The sequence below is a fragment of the Pleurodeles waltl genome, chromosome 11 (genome assembly GCF_031143425.1).
Source record: "Pleurodeles waltl isolate 20211129_DDA chromosome 11, aPleWal1.hap1.20221129, whole genome shotgun sequence".
NCBI classification, from domain to species: domain Eukaryota; kingdom Metazoa; phylum Chordata; class Amphibia; order Caudata; family Salamandridae; genus Pleurodeles; species Pleurodeles waltl.
Window position 1 is genome coordinate 935,026,639 of NC_090450.1, and position 19,184 is coordinate 935,045,822.

General features: G+C 45.6%; 1 protein-coding gene across 1 annotated transcript in view; it reads left to right on the forward strand.

Moving 5' to 3' along the window:
- The window catches only part of BICDL1 (BICD family like cargo adaptor 1), a 330,965-nt gene that overhangs the window by 213,443 nt on the left and 98,338 nt on the right, over window positions 1-19,184 (forward strand). Inside the window, exon 6 of the mRNA XM_069215035.1 lies at window positions 10,134-10,352. Within this exon, the coding sequence (XP_069071136.1) occupies window positions 10,134-10,352 (219 nt within the window). The remainder of the gene's footprint in view (window positions 1-10,133; window positions 10,353-19,184) is intronic.

The window sequence follows — 19,184 nt, forward strand, 5'->3', positions numbered from 1 at the left end:
GAACCCTGTAAGTCTTTTACTTACCTGTGAACTTAAAATTTACCTCCCCCATGAACTGTTGATTTTTGCACTTTGTCCACTTTTAAAATAGCTTATTGCCATTTTTGTCAAAACTGTACATGCTATTGTGATTATTCAAAGTTCCTAGAATACCTGAGTGAAATACCTTTCATTTGAAGTATTACTTCTAAATCTTGAACCTGTGGTTCTTAAAATAAACTAAGAAAATATATTTTTCTATATAAAAACCTATTGGCCTGGAGTAAGTCTTTGAGTGTGTGTTCCTCATTTATTGCCTGTGTGTGTACAACAAATGCTTAATACTACCCTCTGATAAGCCTACTGCTCTACCACACTACCACAAAATAGAGAATTAGAATTATCTCTTTTTACAACTATCTTACCTCTAAGGGAAACCCTTGGACTCTGTGCACACTATTTCTTACTTTGAAATAGTATATACAGAGCTAACTTCCTACATTGGTGGATCAGCGGTGGGGTCTAAGACTTTGCATTTGCTGGACTACTCAGCCAATACCTGATCACACAACTAAATTCCAAAAATTGTCATTAGAAACTGATTTTTGAAATTTGAGCTATTTTCCAAAAATTTTAAAAGTCGTCGCTAGGGCCTTGTGTTAGTCCCTGTTAGCATTTCTTTTAGAGTTTAAAAGTTTTGTAAACGTTTGGATTAAGTTCTAGAGATAGTTTTAGATTCTTAAAAAGTATCCCAACTTTTACAGAAATAATGTCTACTGCAGAAGAGATGGTGGTGGAGCTCAACCTCTCCCCTTACCTGCATCTTAGGATGTCAGAGTTAAGGACTCTCTGCAAAATCAAAAAGATATAAACTGGATCCAACCCTACCAAAGTACAGCTCCAGGAGCTCTTGGCAGAGTTTGCTAGAGACAACCCCTCTGAAGATACCCTTTCAGAGGGGTAAGCTAGTGATGTGGAGGATAATTTCCCACCTCCAGTCCTAGTTAGGGAGACCAGGGTTCCTCCAACCCTGACTCCACAAGTGATAGTCAGAGATGCTGCTTCTCCCACAGGGGAGTCCTACAGCTCTGGAAGCATTGAGGGCAGCCTCAATGAAGATGACCTCCTGTTAGCCAGGATGGCCAAAATATTTGCTTTGGAGAGACAGCTCCTAGCCATAGAAAGGGATAGACAAGAGATGGGTTTATCTCCCATCAATGGTGGCAGCAACTTAAATAGGGTCAGAGAGAATACTGACATGCTAAAAATCCCCAAAGGGATTGTAACAAAATATGAAGATGGTGATGACATCACCAAATTGTTCACAGCTTTTGAGAGGGCTTGTGCAACCAGAAAAGTAAACAAATCTCACTGGGGTGCCCTCCTTTGGGAAATGTTCACTGGAAAGTGTAGGGATAGACTCCTCACACTCCCTGGAAAAGATGCAGAATCCTATGACCTCATGAAGGCTACCCTGATTGAGGGCTTTGGATTCTCAACTGAGGAGTACAGGATTAGGTTCGGGGGGCTCAAAAATCCTCGAGCCAGACCTGGGTTGATTTTGTTGACTTCTCAGTCAAAACACTAGATGGTTGGATTAATGGCAGTGGTGTAAATGATTATGATGGGCTGTACAATCTGTTTATGAAAGAACACCTTTTAAGTAATTGTTTCAATGATAAACTGCATCAGCATCTGGTAGACCTAGGTCCAATTTCTCCCCAAGAATTGGGAAAGAAGGCAGACCATTGGGTCAAGACTAGGGTGACCAAGACTTCCACAGGGGGTGACCAAAAGAAAGGGATCACAAAGACTCCCCAGGGGAAGAGTGTTGAGACATCCAAGGTAAAAAGTAAAGAGTCTTCTACAGGGCCCCAAAAACCTGCTCAGGAGGGAGGGTCCAAAGCCTCTTCACAATCCACATTTGGGTACAAGGGTAAAAGCTTTGATCCCAAAAAGGCCTGGTGTCGTAGTTGTAATCAGCAAGGACACCAAACTGGAGACAAGGCCTGTCCCAAGAAAGGTTCCACTTCTACTACTACTCCAGTTAGCACTGGAATAGCCAGTCTCCAGGTGGGATCAACAGTGTACCCAGAGCAAATCAGGGTTCACACTGAAGCTACATTAGTTTCTGAGGGTGGGGTGGACTTAGTCACACTAGCTGCCTGCCCCCCTAATATGCAAAAATACAGGCAGCAGCTCTTAATTAATGGGACTAGTGTAGAAGCCCTGATGGATACAGGTCCCAGTGTCACAATGGTGACAGACAAACTGGTTTCCCCAGTACAATACCTGACTGGACAAACTTATCCAGTCACCAATGCTGACAATCAGACTAAAGTACATCCCATGGCTATGGTAACTTTAGAATGGGGAGGGGTCATTGGCCTGAAACAGGTGGTAGTCTCCTCTGCTATCCCAGTAGACTGTTTGCTTGGAAATGACCTGGAGTCCTCAGCATGGGCTGAGGTAGAACTCAAAACCCATGCAGCCATGCTGGGTATCCCTGAACTGGTGTGTGTCAAGACAAGGGCACAGTGCAAGGCTCAGGGTGAAAAAGAAGTGTTGGAGCCTGGAAGAATGGCCCAACCCTCCAAAAGAAAAGGAAATAAGACTGGGGAACCAGCTTCAACACAACAAAAGAAAGGGAACCTCTCTTCCCAGGAAGAAGTTCTGCCCTCTGAGGGAACTGAGCCCATGGAGTTGGAACCTTATCAGGTTGAACTCTTAGGCCCAGGGGGATCCACAAGGGAACAGCTGTGTAAGGGGCAAGAAACCTGTCCCTCTCTTGAAGGCCTTAGGCAGCAAGCTGCTGAAGAAACAAAAGGAAAAGTCAGTGGAACACACAGGGTCTATTGGTAAGATGGACTCCTTTACACTGAGGCAAGAGATCCCAAACCTGGTGCCGCTAGGAGAGTGGTAGTGCCTAAGGAGTTTAGGGAGTTCATTCTGACCTTAGCCCATGACATTCCACTTGCTGGGCATTTGGGACAAACCAAGACATGGGAGAGGTTAGTCAACCATTTCTATTGGCCCAACATGTCCCAGAAAGTCAAGGAGTTTTGTGCCACCTGTCAAGCCAGTGGTAAGACAGGTGGCCATCCAAAAGCCCCCCCTCATTCCACTTCCAGTGGTGGGGGTCCCCTTTGAAAGAGTGGGAGTGGACATAGTGAGTCCACTTGAACCTCCCACAGCCTCAGGGAATCAGTATATCCTAGTAGTAGTGGATCATGCTACTAGGTACCCGGAAGCAATTCCTCTTAGGTTCACTACTGCCCCTGCAGTAGCCAAAGCACTCATTGGTATCTTTACCAGAGTGGGATTTCCTAAGGAGGTGGTTTCTGACAGAGGTACCAACTTCATGTCAGCATACTTTAAACACATGTGGAATGAGTGTGGGGTGACTTACAAATTCACCACAACATACCATCCACAAACCAATGGTCTTGTTGAAAGGTTTAACAAGACATTGAAGGGCATGATCATGGAGCTCCCTGAAAAGCTCAAAAGGAGATGGGATGTCCTCTTGCCATGTCTGCTTTTCGCCTACAGAGAGGTGCCTCAGAAGGGAGTAGGGTTTTCCCCCTTTGAACTTCTGTTTGGCCATCCTGTAAGGGGACCACTAGCTCTTGTGAAAGAAAGCTGGGAGAAACCTCTTCATGAGCCTAAGCAAGATATAGTGGACTATGTACTAGGCCTCCATTCCAGGATGGCAGAATACATGGAAAAGGCAAGTAAAAACCTTGAGGCCAGCCAACAACTCCAGAAGATGTGGTATGACCAAAAGGCTGCTATGGTTGAGTTTCAGCCAGGGCAGAAAGTCTGGGTTCTGGAGCCTGTGGCTCCCAGGGCACTTCAGGACTGATGGGGTGGCCCTTAGCCAGTGCTAGAGAGAAAGAGTCAGGTCACCTACCTGGTAGGCCTAGGCACTAGCAGGACCCCTAAAAGGGTGATCCATGTGAACCACCTCAAACTCTTTCATGACAGGGCAGATGTAAACATGTTAATGGTTACAGATGAGGACCAGGAAGCTGAGAGTGAACCTCTCCCTGATCTCCTCTCCACTGACCCTAAAGATAGCTCAGTAGATGGAGTGATCTACTCAGACACCCTATCTGGCCAACAGCAAGCTGACTGTAGGAAAGTCCTACAACAGTTTGCTGAGCTCTTTTCCCTAACCCCTGGTCAGACATACCTGTGTACCCATGATGTGGACACAGGAGGCAGCATGCCTGTCAAGAACAACATTTTTAGACAGTCTGACCAAGTTAAGGAAAGCATCAAAGTGGAAGTTCACAAGATGCTGGAATTGGGAGTCACTGTGCACTCTGACAGTCCCTGGGCTAGCCCAGTGGTCTTGGTCCCCAACCCTCACACCAAAGATGGCAAGAGAGAGATGAGGTCTTGTGTGGACTACAGAGGACTTAATTATGTCACCAAGACAGATGCCCATCCCATTCCAAGGGCAGATGAGTTAATTGATAAATTGGGTGCTGCCAAATACTTGAGTACCTTTGACTTGACAGCAGGGTACTGGCAAATAAAAATGGCACCAGGAGCAAAAGGAAAGACAGCATTCTCTACACCTGATGGGCACTATCCGTTTACTGTGATGCCCTTTGGCTTAAAGAATGCCCCTGCCACCTTCCAAAAGTTGGTGAATGAAGTCCTCCTGGCTTGGAGTCCTTTAGTGCAGCTTATCTTGATGATATTGCTGTCTTTAGCTCCAGCTGGCAGGATCACCTGGTCCACCTGAAGAAGGTTTTGCAGGCCCTGCAAGCAGCAGGCCTCTCTATCAAGGCATCCAAATGTCAGGTAGGGCAGGGTACTGTGGTTTACTTGGGACACCTTGTAGGTGGAGACCAAGTTCAGCCACTCCAACCCAAGATCCAGACTATTCTGGACTCGGTAGCTCCAAAAACCCAGACTCAAGTCAGGGCATTCCTTGGCTTGACTGGTTACTATAGGAGGTTTGTGAAGGGATATCGATCCATAGTGACACCCCTCACAGAACATACGTCTAAGAAAATGCCCAAGAAGGTAAACTGGACTGTAGAATGCCAACAGGCCTTTGAAACCCTGAAACAAGCTATGTGCACAGCACCAGTTCTCAAAGCTCTAGATTACTCCAAGCAGTTCATTGTGCAGACTGATGCCTCTGAACATGGGATAGGGGCAGTTCTGTCCCAAACTAGTGATGATGGCCTTGACCAGCCTGTTGCTTTCATTAGCAGGAGGTTACTCCCCAGGGAGCAGCGTTGGAGTGCCATTGAGAGGGAGGCCTTTGCTGTGGTCTGGTCCCTGAAGAAGGTGAGACCATACCTCTTTGGTACTCACTTTGTAGTTCAGACTGACCACAGACCTCTCAGATGGCTAATGTAAATGAAAGGCCTCTTTCGTTTGGGGGTGGGAGGGTTGTGTAAGGAAATGCCTCCTTGGCATGGTTACCCCCTGACTTTTTGCCTTTGCTGATGCTAAGTTATGATTTGAAAGTGTGCTGGGACCCTGCTAACCAGGTCCCAGCACCAGTGTTCTTCCCCTAAACTGTACCTTTGTCTCCACAATTGGCACAACCCTGACACTCAGGTATGTCCCTTGTAACTGGTACCACTGGTACCAAGGGCCCTGATGCCAGGAAAGGTCTCTAAGGGCTGCAGCATGTCTTATGCCACCCTAGGGACCCCTCACTCAGCACATACACACTGCTTCACAGCTTGTGTGTGCTGGTGGGGAGAAAATGACTAAGTCGACATGGCACTCCCCTCAGAGTGCCATGCCAACCTCACACTGCATGTGGCATAGGTAAGTCACCCCTCTAGCAGGCCTTACAGCCCTAAGGCAGGGTGCACTATACCAGAGGTGAGGGCATATGTGCATGAGCACTATGCCCCTACAGTGTCTAACCAAAACCTTAGACATTGTAAGTGCAGGGTAGCCATAAGAGTATATGGTCTGGGAGTCTGTCAAACATGAACTCCACAGCACCATAATGGCTACACTAAAAACTGGGAAGTTTGGTATCAAACTTCTCAGCACAATAAATGCACACTGATGCCAGTGTGCACTTTGTTGTAAAATACACCCAGAAGGGCCTCTTAGAGATGCCTCCTGAAAACATACCCGACTTCCAGTGTGGGCTGACTAGTTTCTGCCAGCCTGCCACACACCAGACATGTTGCTGGCCACATGGGGAGAGTGCCTTTGTCACTCTGTGGCCAGGAACAAAGCCTGTACTGGGTGGAGGTGCTTCTCACCTCCCCCTGCAGGAACTGTAATACCTGGCGGTGAGCCTCAAAGGCTCACCCCCTTTGTTACAGTGCCACAGGGCATCCCAGCTAGTGGAGATGCCCGCCCCTCCGGCCACTGCCCCCACTTTTGGCGGTGAGGCTGGAGCAGATAGTGAGAAAAACAAGGAGGAGTCAGCCCCCAGTCAGGACAGCCCCTAAGGTGTCCTGAGCTGAGGTGACTCTTACTTTTAGAAATCCTCCATCGTGTAGAAGGAGGACTTCCCCAATAGGATTAGGGATGTGCCTCCCTCCCCACAGGGAGGAGGCACAAAGAGGGTGTAGCCACCCTCAAGGACAGTAGCCATTGGCTACTGCCCTCCCAGACCTAAACACACCCCTAAATTCAGTATTTAGGGGCTCCCAGAACCAAAGAAGACAGATTCCTACAACCTAAAGAAGAAGAAGGACTGCAGACCTGAAGCCCTGCAGTGAAGACGGAGACGACAACTGATTTGGCCCCAGCCCCACCGGCCTGTCTCCCTACTTCGAAGAAAACTGCAACAGCGACGCATCCCACAGGGTCCAGCGACCTCTGAAGCCTCAGAGGACTACCCTGCATCTAAAGGACCAAGAAGCTCCCGAGAACAGCGGCCCTGTTCAACAAACTGCAACTTTCTGCAACAAAGAAGCAACTTTTAAAGACCACACGTTTCCCGCCGGAAGCGTGAGACTTTCCACTCTGCACCCGACGCCCCCGGCTCGACCTGCGGAAAACTAACAATACAGGGAGGACTCCCCGGCGACTGCGAGCCCGTGAGTAGCCAGAGTTGACCCCCCTGAGCCCCGACTGCGACGCCTAGAGAGGAAATCCAGAGGCTCCCGCTGACTGCGACTGCCTGTAACAAGGAACTGGACGCCTGGAACCAGCACTGCACCCGCAGCCCCTAGGACCTGAAGGATCCGAACTCCAGTGCAGGAGTGACCCCCAGGCGACCCTCTGCCTAGCCCAGGTGGTGGCTACCCCGAGGAGCCCCCCCTGTGCCCGCCTGCATCGTTTAAGAGACCCCCGGGTCTCCCCATTGATTCCTATCAGAAACCCGATGCCTGTTTGCACTCTGCACCTGGCCGCTCCTGTGCCGCTGAGGGTGTACTTTCTGTGCCCGCTCGTGTCTGCCCCCCCCTGTCCCCTACAAAACCCCCTTGGTCTGCCCTCCGAGGTCCAGACTGGAACCGGGGCACCCCTGTTTCCATTGAAGCCTATGTGTTTTGGGCACCACTTTGACCTCTGCACCTGACCGGCCCTGAGCTGCTGGTGTGGTAACTTTGGGGTTGCCTTGAACCCCCAACGGTGGGCTATCTTGGACCCAACTTTGAACCCTGTAAGTGTTTTACTTACCTGTGAACTTAACATTTACTTACCTCCCCCAGGAACTGTTGATTTTTGCACTGTGTCCACTTTTAAAATACCTTATTGCCATTTCTGTCAAAACTGTACATGCTATTGTGATTATTCAAAGTTCCTAGAATACCTGAGTGAAATACCTTTCATTTGAAGTATTACTTGTACATTTTGAACCTGTGGTTCTTAAAATAAACTAAGAAAATATATTTTTCTATATAAAAACCTACTGGCCTGGAGTAAGTCTTTGAGTGTGTGTTCCTCATTTATTGCCTGTGTGTGTACAACAAATGCTTAACACTACCCTCTGATAAGCCTACTGCTCGACCACACTAACACAAAATAGAGCATTAGAATTATCTCTTTTTACCACTATCTTATCTCTACGGGGAACCCTTGGACTCTCTGCACACTATTTCTTACTTTGAAATAGTATATACAGAGCCAACTTCCTACAGCTTGTCTCCCTTCCTGGCTAGAGGTCAGTCTATCTTATAACAGAACAAAGCATGTGTATTTGTCAAGCGCACATTCACCCATTTATTGTACTCTTGCAGATGCTTGTACCACACTAGGGGCCAGATGTAGCAAGCAGTTCTGCCCATTCTGTGTCTATGGGAAAATGTGTTCGTACATATGGCCCTAAGTTGCATATCTCAGTTCAAAGCACATACAGTAGTTCCAACCAACTTTCTGATGGAAAAAAGGTGGACAGGAGCTCAGTGCAGTATGGCCCTGCACTGCACATCACGAGCATACTCTGTTATCTAGTCTAAGAGGGCCTACAAAGGTGGGATCAATACAAAAACAATGGTAGAATTCTGATTTGCTAAATAAAAAGTAGGACTTTACTTCTCAATAAATCCTAGCACCAAATAAATCCAGGCATAGATAAGGAGCAATCATAATAACATATGATGTTCCTATGCATCAGATGTGTAAATGCTGCAACGTTATACATTTAATGAGCTTGCCCTCTGGCAATTGTCAACACTAAAAATTTGTACTGGAGGGTGTGCCTTGTCCATGTACAGTTTTTATGATACACAGGGGTGCCTTGTCCATGTGCTGTAGCGCAATGCTCCAAAGTTCATAACCATTAGAATATGGAAATTGACTTTTAAAAAAACTCTGTTGCTGTGAATTCTGCAGGATCTTCCCATGTTCACAGAGGTGGGAACCAGTCAATGGGGAGATCTGAGAAGAATTCCATGCGGGGAGGACGTTCATGCCCATGGTTTCCTTCTTCTACTTGCCAGAGCTCATTGTCTTGAGATTCCTTACATTTGACCTTTTGTTGTATAGACTTTCTTTAGCTTGTATTATAGATGGGTTTCCGGAGGAACTTAGCACCCCATCCCCAGGAGAGGCTCTGGTTTGTAAATGAAACCCACCCATTGACTAATCCTCACTGAGCCCCTTTACACTTTGCTGGTGGTTAACTCAGGTACTCCCTAGCCGTCCTTCTCTGCTCTCCATGATCTGCCATCCATGCTTATTTAGGTTCACACAATCACAAAAGTCACAGAATTGTAGTATTACAGTCATTACGGGTGGGAAACGTCCTCTACGCTGACTCTTTAATAACAAAGTCCTGGTTAACGAAAGCGAAGCAATGCTTTCTTTAACCACAACTTCGTTATTTTGTGCCTAAACCACGCATGTCCTGAACAACGAACATGCGTGGTTAAGGCACAAACAAGGGAGTCGGCTGAGGAGGACGATGCGGATGACGAGGCGACGACTCAGGTAAGTGGGAGGGCTGGGGGTTTTAGGTTTTGGGGGGGGGTGGAGGGTTCGGGGGGGTTTTAGGTTTTGGGGTGGGGTTGGGGGGGCGGGGCGTTTTAGGTTTAGGGGTGGGGGGTTTAGGTTTTGGGGTGGGGTTGGGGGGCGGGGCGTTTTAGGTTTTGGGGCAGGGTGGGGGTTGGGGTTGGGGGGTTTTAGGTTTTGGGGTAGGGTTGGGGGGGTGGGGGGTTTTAGGTTTTGGGGCGGGGTGGGGGTTCAGGGGGTTTTAGGTTTTGGGGTGGGGTTGGGGGGGCGGGGTGACGCATGCAGGATCAATGGGTGCCTATTACTAATGCCTTTACCAGGAATGCCTTTACAACAAAATATCGTGGTTAAGGCATTCGTGGTAAAGGCATTAGTGGTAACAACGAGGTCGGTGTTCCGACCTCGTTGTTCAGGCACTGGTTGTTTCGGCAGGCGGCGTTCCGACATACAACCGTTAAATGTTACTGGCATTGCCAGGTCTTACAGGCAACACTTAAAATCTGGGCCAGATGGTATTACCTTGACATCAGTCTCAGTCAGTGATTATTGCCTTCACTGATTACATTTACCAGCCGTTGTTACCATCAAGGTGGGTTTCAGTAAGCAGTACTTGCAATCTCTGGTTATCTCTGCCAGCTTTGGTCTCAACTGGTGGTTGTTGCCATCCCTAAGAAACTCCCATTGGTTTTGCCCTGTTCAAGGGGCTGTTGAGTGTCTGTCAGGCAGTTTCTTAATATGTCACTTGTGTTTCCTTCCAGCTGAAGTTGCAACTCTGGGAAGCCTACTGCCAAGTGCGATCAATATGTTCCCAACTGAGGGGCAATGACAGCGCAGACTCAGCCGTGTCCACAGACTCTTCTATGGACGAATCATCAGAAACCTCTTCGGCTAAAGATGTCCCCGCAGGCAGCCTTCGCACCGCCATCAGTGAACTCAAGCAACTTATCGTGAGCATTTTGGACGGCGGCGACTTAACGGTAATTCTGAATATATGGTCTGCCCCCGGTAAAGAGCTTCAGAGAAATGTCCCTGGTGGGTATATAGAAAGGACAACGCTGGTAAAAATCGTCAAGGAGAGGTCTTCTCTAATCAACTGCAGGGACAGGTCTGATGTAAACACCTAGAGGACAGGTTTCCAGGAAACACTTGCAGGGACAGGCCTTTTGTGAACACTCACAGGCACAGTTCACCGATAGGCACCTGCTGGGGTTGGTAAATTGAAAACACCTAACACTTACAGAGACAAGTCTCTCTTAAACACCTGCACGGGCAGGACTGCCAAAAACACCTGCACCACATGCCTCTAAGAAATGCCTGTCAGGAGAGGTCTATTGTATACACCTACAGGGCAAGTTTTTGGTAAATACCTACTGGGGCAAATATTATGTAAACAACTGAAAGAGAGCTCTTTTATAAGCATCTATCTTAGGGGAAAGTTTTCAGTAATCATCTGAAGGAACAGGTAATTTGTAAACACCTACAGGGTCGGATTTTCAATACTTACCTATAGGGTCAGGTCTAAGGGGGCAGGTCAATGATAAACATGGGCTAGTTAGCATCTGCTGAAACAGGTGGGGATAGTACTCATGTAAACAACTGCAGGGACAGGTACACAGTCAACACCTGCAGGGATAGATTTACTTTGTGCACTTGGTGGGTGAAGGTCTTCCGTAAACTATTACTAGTAGATGCCTTCTGTAAATACTTATGGGGCCTGATCAAAAGTAAATATCTTGAGTGACCGATCTGTTATCCAGAAGGGTCGGGAGTATTGTAAACACCTGCAAGAACAACTTTACAATCAAAACCTGCAGTGGCAGGTGATATATAGTATACACCTTAAGGGGTAGATCTTTGGTGTCATTTGTATACAGTCTACAGTACACATCTACACGATCTGTAGCATACATGAACTAGGATAGGTGCACTGTATGATACTGCAGGGACATGCCTGTGGTATACACGAGCAAGGTCAGATATCTGGTAAACACCTTCAGGGTCAGGTCACAAATGAAATACACCTGCAGGGATAAACCGCCTGTGCAGGACTGCAAAGACAGGTCTGAAGTATACACCTGCAGAGACAGGCCTGTGTATACACCTGCAAGGTTGACTGCATCATATACACCTGAGATGACAGCTCTCTGGTGAACACCTATAGCAGCTGTCTCACTAAATATGTTGCCCACCGTTCATGCACACATTTTTCTCCTGAAGTAGCTCTCACATCCACGGCACTAGCGGCATCTGGGAAAATATGATTCCAAGCCAACCAGTAAATAGTGACATGATGATGTGCCATTACTAGATACGCCCCTAAAAAAGAGGTTTTCCTTAGAAATGACATAACTGATGTACCCAATGCGCTGGCCTTTTTCTCTCAGCGCATTGATCTGTCAAGGACCACCAGAAGTTTTGAGAGTGTTGGACATATTGGGCACCTGTGCGAGTGGCTAACACAGCCATCTACCCTGCATTTAGCTGACCACAAAGGTCTTCTCGACAGCCAAGCTGGCAGGGGCTCCCTTGTTGGGAAAAACACATCTCTGACCTCAAAACGACCTCTAAATGAGGCGAGAAACTGAGAGAAGGGTATAAAGCACATCCAGCAATGTTTGACACATCCTGTTTTCATCTTCCTCTAAATGAATCCCTAATTCCACTTAATCCCTTTTTAAGCTTCTACAGGACTACATCCATTTATATGACCCTATAGATTTGTACATCCCAAGGAACAAGTCTCATCATTTATCTGATTGCACAGGTCTGCTTTTACACCCATTGGAGAAGGTGTGTTATACATCTGTTTGGCTATGTCTGTTTTATGTCCCATGCAGTAAGTATTTTACTCTCATGCAGTGATGACTTCTTATGTGCCTGCATGTACAGATTTGTCCATACACTTGCATGGAGTGGCCTCTTTAGACACCAGCCACATCAACACATCAAAACTGCAAAGAAAGCCTGTCAGGAAATTAGTGGACCAACAGCAACTCTGAAGATAGTCTGGACTGAATTACGTGAAGTGATCTACCATCCCCTACGCTTATCACCAACCACAATCCCTTAACTTCAGACATACCAAAATGTCCTATTAAGGTGCCTGATAAGAAGGTAGGGGGGATAAATATGGCCTGAAAATGACAAGTGCTGGAACTCCTGAATCTCATGCCATAGATAAGCAACTGTTGTGTGCATCATCCCACACTCACCAAAGTACATGCACCTCCAAACCCATAAGCCTACATATAGACTATCAACCAGCATGTCACTGAACCTACCCTCACTAATGACAATAACTTCAGTCCAGGTATCATGTCCATTAGGTAAGTATGATCCAAATGTTCCTTTGGATGGCCAGTCAGCTTAATGTTCTCCTCAAGTGAAGTTGTGAAACTTCCCAAGCCTTTGCAAAAGATATAGGGCCTGGTTTAGATATCGCCGGAGGGATTACTCCGTTGCAACGGTGATGAATATCCCGTCTGCCAACATCTAAATACCATAGAAAACAATGGTATTTAGATTTCAGTAACCTCTCTGCCAAGGACCATCATTTTCAGACTTTATGGCTGTGGTTTAAATTTCACTCACACCTTATGTCCATGCTAGTCACTGTTTTCAGCTCCTACAAAGACTTTCAAATTAACACTCTCAGACAAGACCTCACAAACTTGACGCAAATGACCTGACCCATGCACAGTCTCAGCAATCTCTGTGACTCACTCATCTACACCCTGAAAGCCAACTTGGATGCACTTGAAGCAACTCTCCACAAAACTGAAGTCCTCCACAATCTGGTACACCAAAGAGGTACTCAATAGCAAAGAAATTAGCCCAAAGCAAGAGAAAATGGACCTTTTTAGAACTTTCGTAGAAAACCACATTTTAAAAATAAACATTTCTAGAACTAAAGTTATAGTTTTTAAAGGTAAGTATCAATTAAAGAAAACAAAGTACATGTGGCACTTGGGGATCGAAAAACTAGAGGTGGTTAGGTCATATGTATAGTTAGGGAGAATTTGTAGCTCTAATCTATTCGAAAGGAACCACACATCGCATTTATCCACTAAAGAAATGAGCCATGCAAATGGGATAAGAACATTTTATAATGCCCCCGGTCGTAGAGACTTTTTCTTTTTAATTCAGTTGTATTTTTAAAAATCTCTCCATGTCTATTATATGTAATAGAGGTCATGCATGTCAACAGTTGGTCCTTTGTGGATTCTACTCAGGGAAACGTTTTTGACGATTATGTAGTTTGAATACCTGAGCCTCCACAACTGTTCTCCATTTGGAACTAGGGGACTAGTTTGTGAGGCCCGTGGCGCAGGGCGGCACCGGGAAAGGATAGATATGCGCGGTATCTACAAGATACAGCATATTTTTGTCCTCTCCCCCTGTGCTTGCGGACAAATTGCTGCCTAGTGCCAACGCAGGCACACTTGCACCATGGTGCAAGGATGTCTGCGTTTTGGGGATGATTGTTTTTGTGCAGGAAGGAAGGCCTTCCTACACAAAAATAATCACAAGAGGTGTTTTCCTTTTTCTATGTTTACTGCAGAAAGAGGAAAAAATGGGGAGAAATAAAGACATTTCTGCTTGTTGCGTCATGCTTACGCCCTCCCTGAGGTGGCGTAGGAATCCGACACATTCCCAGACTTGTAAATCTGGGAATGCATCAGATTTCTTTGAGTTCCATGGGTGTTGCTTGGGAACACCCCATGGAGCTCCCCTTTCACGGGTCCATATTTACAAAGCCATGAAAAGCCATGCAAGGTAGCTTTGTGTGGCCTTGTAAATATAGACTGGCACACTGCGCCACCGGAGAGTCAAAATAAATTGCGATTTGGTAAATGAGGCCCTAGGTCTGTACGTATTTTTGTGATGGATCTGGTTGCAGTCCTACATTGGGACCTCTGGCGGTTGATTCAGTCGGATGTCAACTATCAAAGGAGGTTACTCTGGAGAGAGATTTTTATTGAGCAAAGGCAAGATCGTATTTCTAGGACCTTTTTCCACTAAATCAAGAACATTTGCATCCGTGTTGGAAATTAAATTATTTCTTAAAAATATAAGCCGAATACTTAGTATGAAACAAGATATGGCTTCTTGCCTTTCGAAAGGTGGGGTGTTTATTTTTATAATGTTGTTGTCTCAAATTTGGGACTAAAACAATAAAGGATTTGTCTGTCTGTCAAGAGATAATGTCACTAAATCAAATTCACAAGACAACTACCAGAACTATAAGCTCTTCAACCTGCTTACAGAAATGTCACTAGCTCAGCCAAAGCAACCTACTACATGTCAACCTCACTGGAAGCTTTCAACAAAAGCAAAGCCCTTTTCAAAATTCTTTAGCACGGTATTGGTCCTCTAACAGACCCATCCATATCTCACTCAATCATCAAGTGCAAGGATCTAAACCAGTTCTGCACAGACAAGACAATTAAGTCCAGACATCACAAGACTAAACAGACCACCACTGTTCTTCCCATTTTACAACAGTCTCCGGTGGACCACCTTTAACTCATCCTCAGAGATGAAACTCACTAAGATCCTTGCAGGCCTTACAAACAATGGGTCGAAATAAGGCATTCTGCCTTTCCCATCATAAACTTACTTACAAAAATATTCCTTACACCTCTCTTCAACAAAGTCATTATCTCTGTCATAAAAGACATCTTCTCCGATGGACTCAGAACACGCCTGCAGATTTTGTCATTTACTGACTAATCACAAATATGCTAATCATCAAATTAAAGAAAATCAACACCCAACATCTCCTGCACCACTATCAATCTGCCTTCAGGACACACTGTAGCACAAAGATAAGCATTGAGGTCATGGACAATGCCCTTGTCTTAATTGACAAGGACAACCACTGTCAGTCCTGCTAGACTTCTCGGCTGACTTTGACACTTTCAATCTCTAATCTCAGATCATTATCCTAGTAACACATTTAAGATTCTGAGGGATGGAACGTCAGCCATTCACTTTCTGTCTCTTTCACTGGTATCAGTTCATCCTGTTAGGCAGCTCCGTTCTCAGCCATTAACAGGAGAACCCTCTAGCATCATTCCTCTGTCCCTTTATCATCAGTGTCTGCATGGAGCTTCTCAAAGTCATGCTTGTCAGCCATTAACAAAATGCACCTGCAGTGTGTTGAGAATATATGAATCTGTATGAAAGTCCAGGACATCCATCAACTTATTAATTTCTCATACTCATTGTTCCATGAACATTAGGCACCCATTGGAAGCGGCATCCAACAAAACCAAATGAGAGTCATTCCCCAACGCTTCGCAAATGCTAAATATCTTGGGTTCATCACTGACCGCAACCTCTCGTTAAAAGCACCAAGAAATCCCAGGCAACAAGTTGCAGGATATCAAACTTTGCTTTCCTGAACTCAACTTAGGAAACACAGTACAAACCCTGGACCTCTCCCACCCATACCACAGAGGTGACCTACTTACTCATAGTTCTGATTCTTCACTTGCCACAGTGCCTCTTATTACAACTACTGCAATCTGTGCAACACAAAGTTGATCAGCCAAACAAGATTGAATCTCCAGAAGCACAGATAGGCCAGAGTATTGCTCGCTTGAATCTCGAGGCAAACCAGCCTGTCGTCCTTCAATAGAGCCTTCAAGACAAGCTTTTTAAATGAGGCATTTCTCCAGACAGGATCACCACCTACACCTTGTAGCAAAGGACTGAGCTCCACGAACAGTTTATTTAGGAATTAAACATCCACTGAATGTCCTACTTGTCCGACCATCCAACACTCCAATCGTCCACCCAGAGCTTGAGATCATGCAAGGGAAGGTCAACATTTTTTTATATGGTGCAAAATGATTAGAAAGCTGTAAGGTAGTGCTTAACAAAGTAGTAATATACTTAGGGAGGTACTGATATCTTAATACATGCACCTGCATGGACAGATTTTACTGTACACCTCCAGGCAGGCCCGGAGAGCCGGCATTGCTGAGGCTGCCTATTTGTAAGGCGTGGGAAAGAAACACCTTCGTCAGCGAGTCAATGTTGAAAACAGTTATCTCTCTGTGCGAAAATGGAGGGAGGAATCTCACACTGAGAGTGGGTGTGGGAACCCCTTCGAAGGATGGCGTTCAGACATGTCTTTCTAATATGTAGCAAATATTCGTTTTATTTAACATGCAACCAGCTTCTGAAAAGTACTTCATGTTTTTTCTGGTGTGAGTAATCGTTGTTTCCTAACCCTAATGGAGTCAGGTTAAACTGAAAGAAAAGGGTCCCATTTTAAAACGGTCTGGTTCCGCTTTGTCTTGCAAAGAAGAACTGGATGCCGTCACTACACTGTCCAGTAGTCTCCCTGTATTCCTGCATCTAAACTCACCCCACCCCCAGCCCCCCAGGGTTACACAATTGTTCTGGTCTAAAACTCCCGCATTGCACCTGTTACCAAAGACAAAATGAGTGTCTACACTACGCTATCCACTATCACGCTTCATCAGCCTCCATTGTTGGACTCCTTAAATATAGGAGTGGGGATAAAACCCTTTTTTCAGTGGGCGTGTCCTTGCACGCCATTGTTCTGTTCTCTGGGATTTCCTTCCCTGTAATGGGAGCTTATAACCTGATTTGTGTGGGTATTCCTGTTATTGTAGATAGTCCAGCCCCTTTAAGATCACTTCACACAAGCCTAAGGTGAATGTTGCTGCAGGAAGTACGTGTTTCTCAGAGCTGCTCATTGCCACCAGCCTGCATACTTCTTCCTGCTTGTCTGCAAGTAATCGTGGACATTGGTTGCCGACTCCTTTATCTGCCCGAATGCACTGTGGTGCCTGCCATGGGAGTCGGCACAAGCTGCACCGGTGAGGAAGTGGAAGACCACTCCCCTATGCGTATCATAATGTGCAGCGGTGTCTGTCCAGAGTCCCATGGAGGGATTTCACTCGTAAGGCTTATGCACGGTCAGAACTTTGTGACTGGGTGTTCAGGGAGACGCCAGCAGTTGTGTGATCTTGTAATGTTTTAGATTCTGTGAATACAGTGTTAAGCAACTTTCTATTCATGATTAATTCTTGCCTACTGTAAGGTGCAGACACAAGCATACCAAATCTTGAAGATAAAGATCTTTTTATAAACTCGCATGGAAATATCTCCATTTTACACCTGTATGGAGTTGTCCATTCAGTGGTTTCGACTGTAGTCGTGTTTAAAAATGTGAAAAATCCCATTGACGGGGAAAAAGTGTTTTGGAACCCCCCCTTTTTCTCGACCCCTGCTTGACAGATCACCCCGAAACTTTCAAGACAGCAGCCGAACTGACCAAAGCATGTTTCGAAAATGTTGTGAATATTCATCAAACTGCACCAGAGTTATAGGCCCAAAAAAAAAAATCTCCATATATGGAAAAAAAGGTCCTAACTATAACTACCCATTGGCGATCACCACTAGGTAATATATACACATATATATATCTCTCTCTATATATATATATACATTCACTTCAAAAACCAAAGGTTACAGGAGTGTTGTAGTTAGGTTCACATTTTACTTGCACAAAACCATAAAAATTCAGCAGTTACAGTTATGATTAGCTCAAGTAATTATAACTCGCGCCCCTGCCATGCGCAGTTACCTCATCAATAATTTTACTGAAAATGTTACATTGATATTATCAATTATGTTATTAAAGATGTTATAAAAGATGTCATTAGTGATTTAATATGTGGAGTGATTAGCAGTCCATGGCGTGTATGGCGACGGCCAGGTGAGTGTATGTATGTATGTATATATATATATATATGTGAATGGGGTCTCTAGTTGGCAGCAGTTTACATTCTGCCCAAGTAGGGTCCCTCTAGCCAGGGTAAGCGTAAGAAGCTGGTTCTCTATATAGTTCTCTAAAGTGAAGTACACTATGCAGAGAGTCCGGTGGATCCCCAGAAGCTTGCAGAGGCAGAAGTAGATAGGTCTAGTTCTCTTTTTGTGATAGTGTGGGTGAGCAGTTAGGCTTATCAAGGGGTCACGTTAAGCATTTGTTGTAGTCACAGAGGCAATAAATCAGACACACACTCAAAGAATAAATCCGAGACCAATTTAGAAAAATAACAGTTGCTTTTATATATGCTTTGAACCAAAGAACTTTGTTACAAGGTAAGAAGTTTATAAAATAAAAATACCTTTCAGTTTAAAAAATCTACACAGTGCAACTTTCAGAGTCTTCAATATTACCCTATAGGAGGAAAACAAGATTGCAGTTTTGCAGGTAAGTACATGACTTACAAATCCAGTCTTCAGGGTTTTAGGTCAATACTGGGCAAAGTTCAAATTGTCACCAAGACTGCACCCACAGTGGCACAGGGGCAACTGGGTGCAGAGGTCAAATTTGGGAGTTGGGTGCCCAATGTTAACCAATGGATACTGGGGGTGAATTAAGTTAAGGTAAGTAAAAGGGGTGTCAGGTGTTGAGGTAAGCACTGGGAGGGCCACAAGGCAGCACCAAACTTACACCCTCAGTGGCACACTGGTGGCAGGGTGCATGGTGCAGAGTGCCAACACAGTGTCGGACCCCCAATGTTAACCAATGAAGTCACGGGGTAACAGATGAAGAGCTGCTCACAGGTGAGTAAAGTGGGGTCCGGGGTTGATCTCCTGGAGTTGAGGTAAGCAGAAGGGTGCCCACAAGGAAGCACCAAACTTAAACACTCAGCAGCACCGGGGCAGCCGGGTTCAGAATCCCAACACAATGTCCGGCACCCAATGTTATCCAACAGAGGAGGTCAGTTTCAGAAACAGGCTCAGGCTCTTGAGGCTCGACC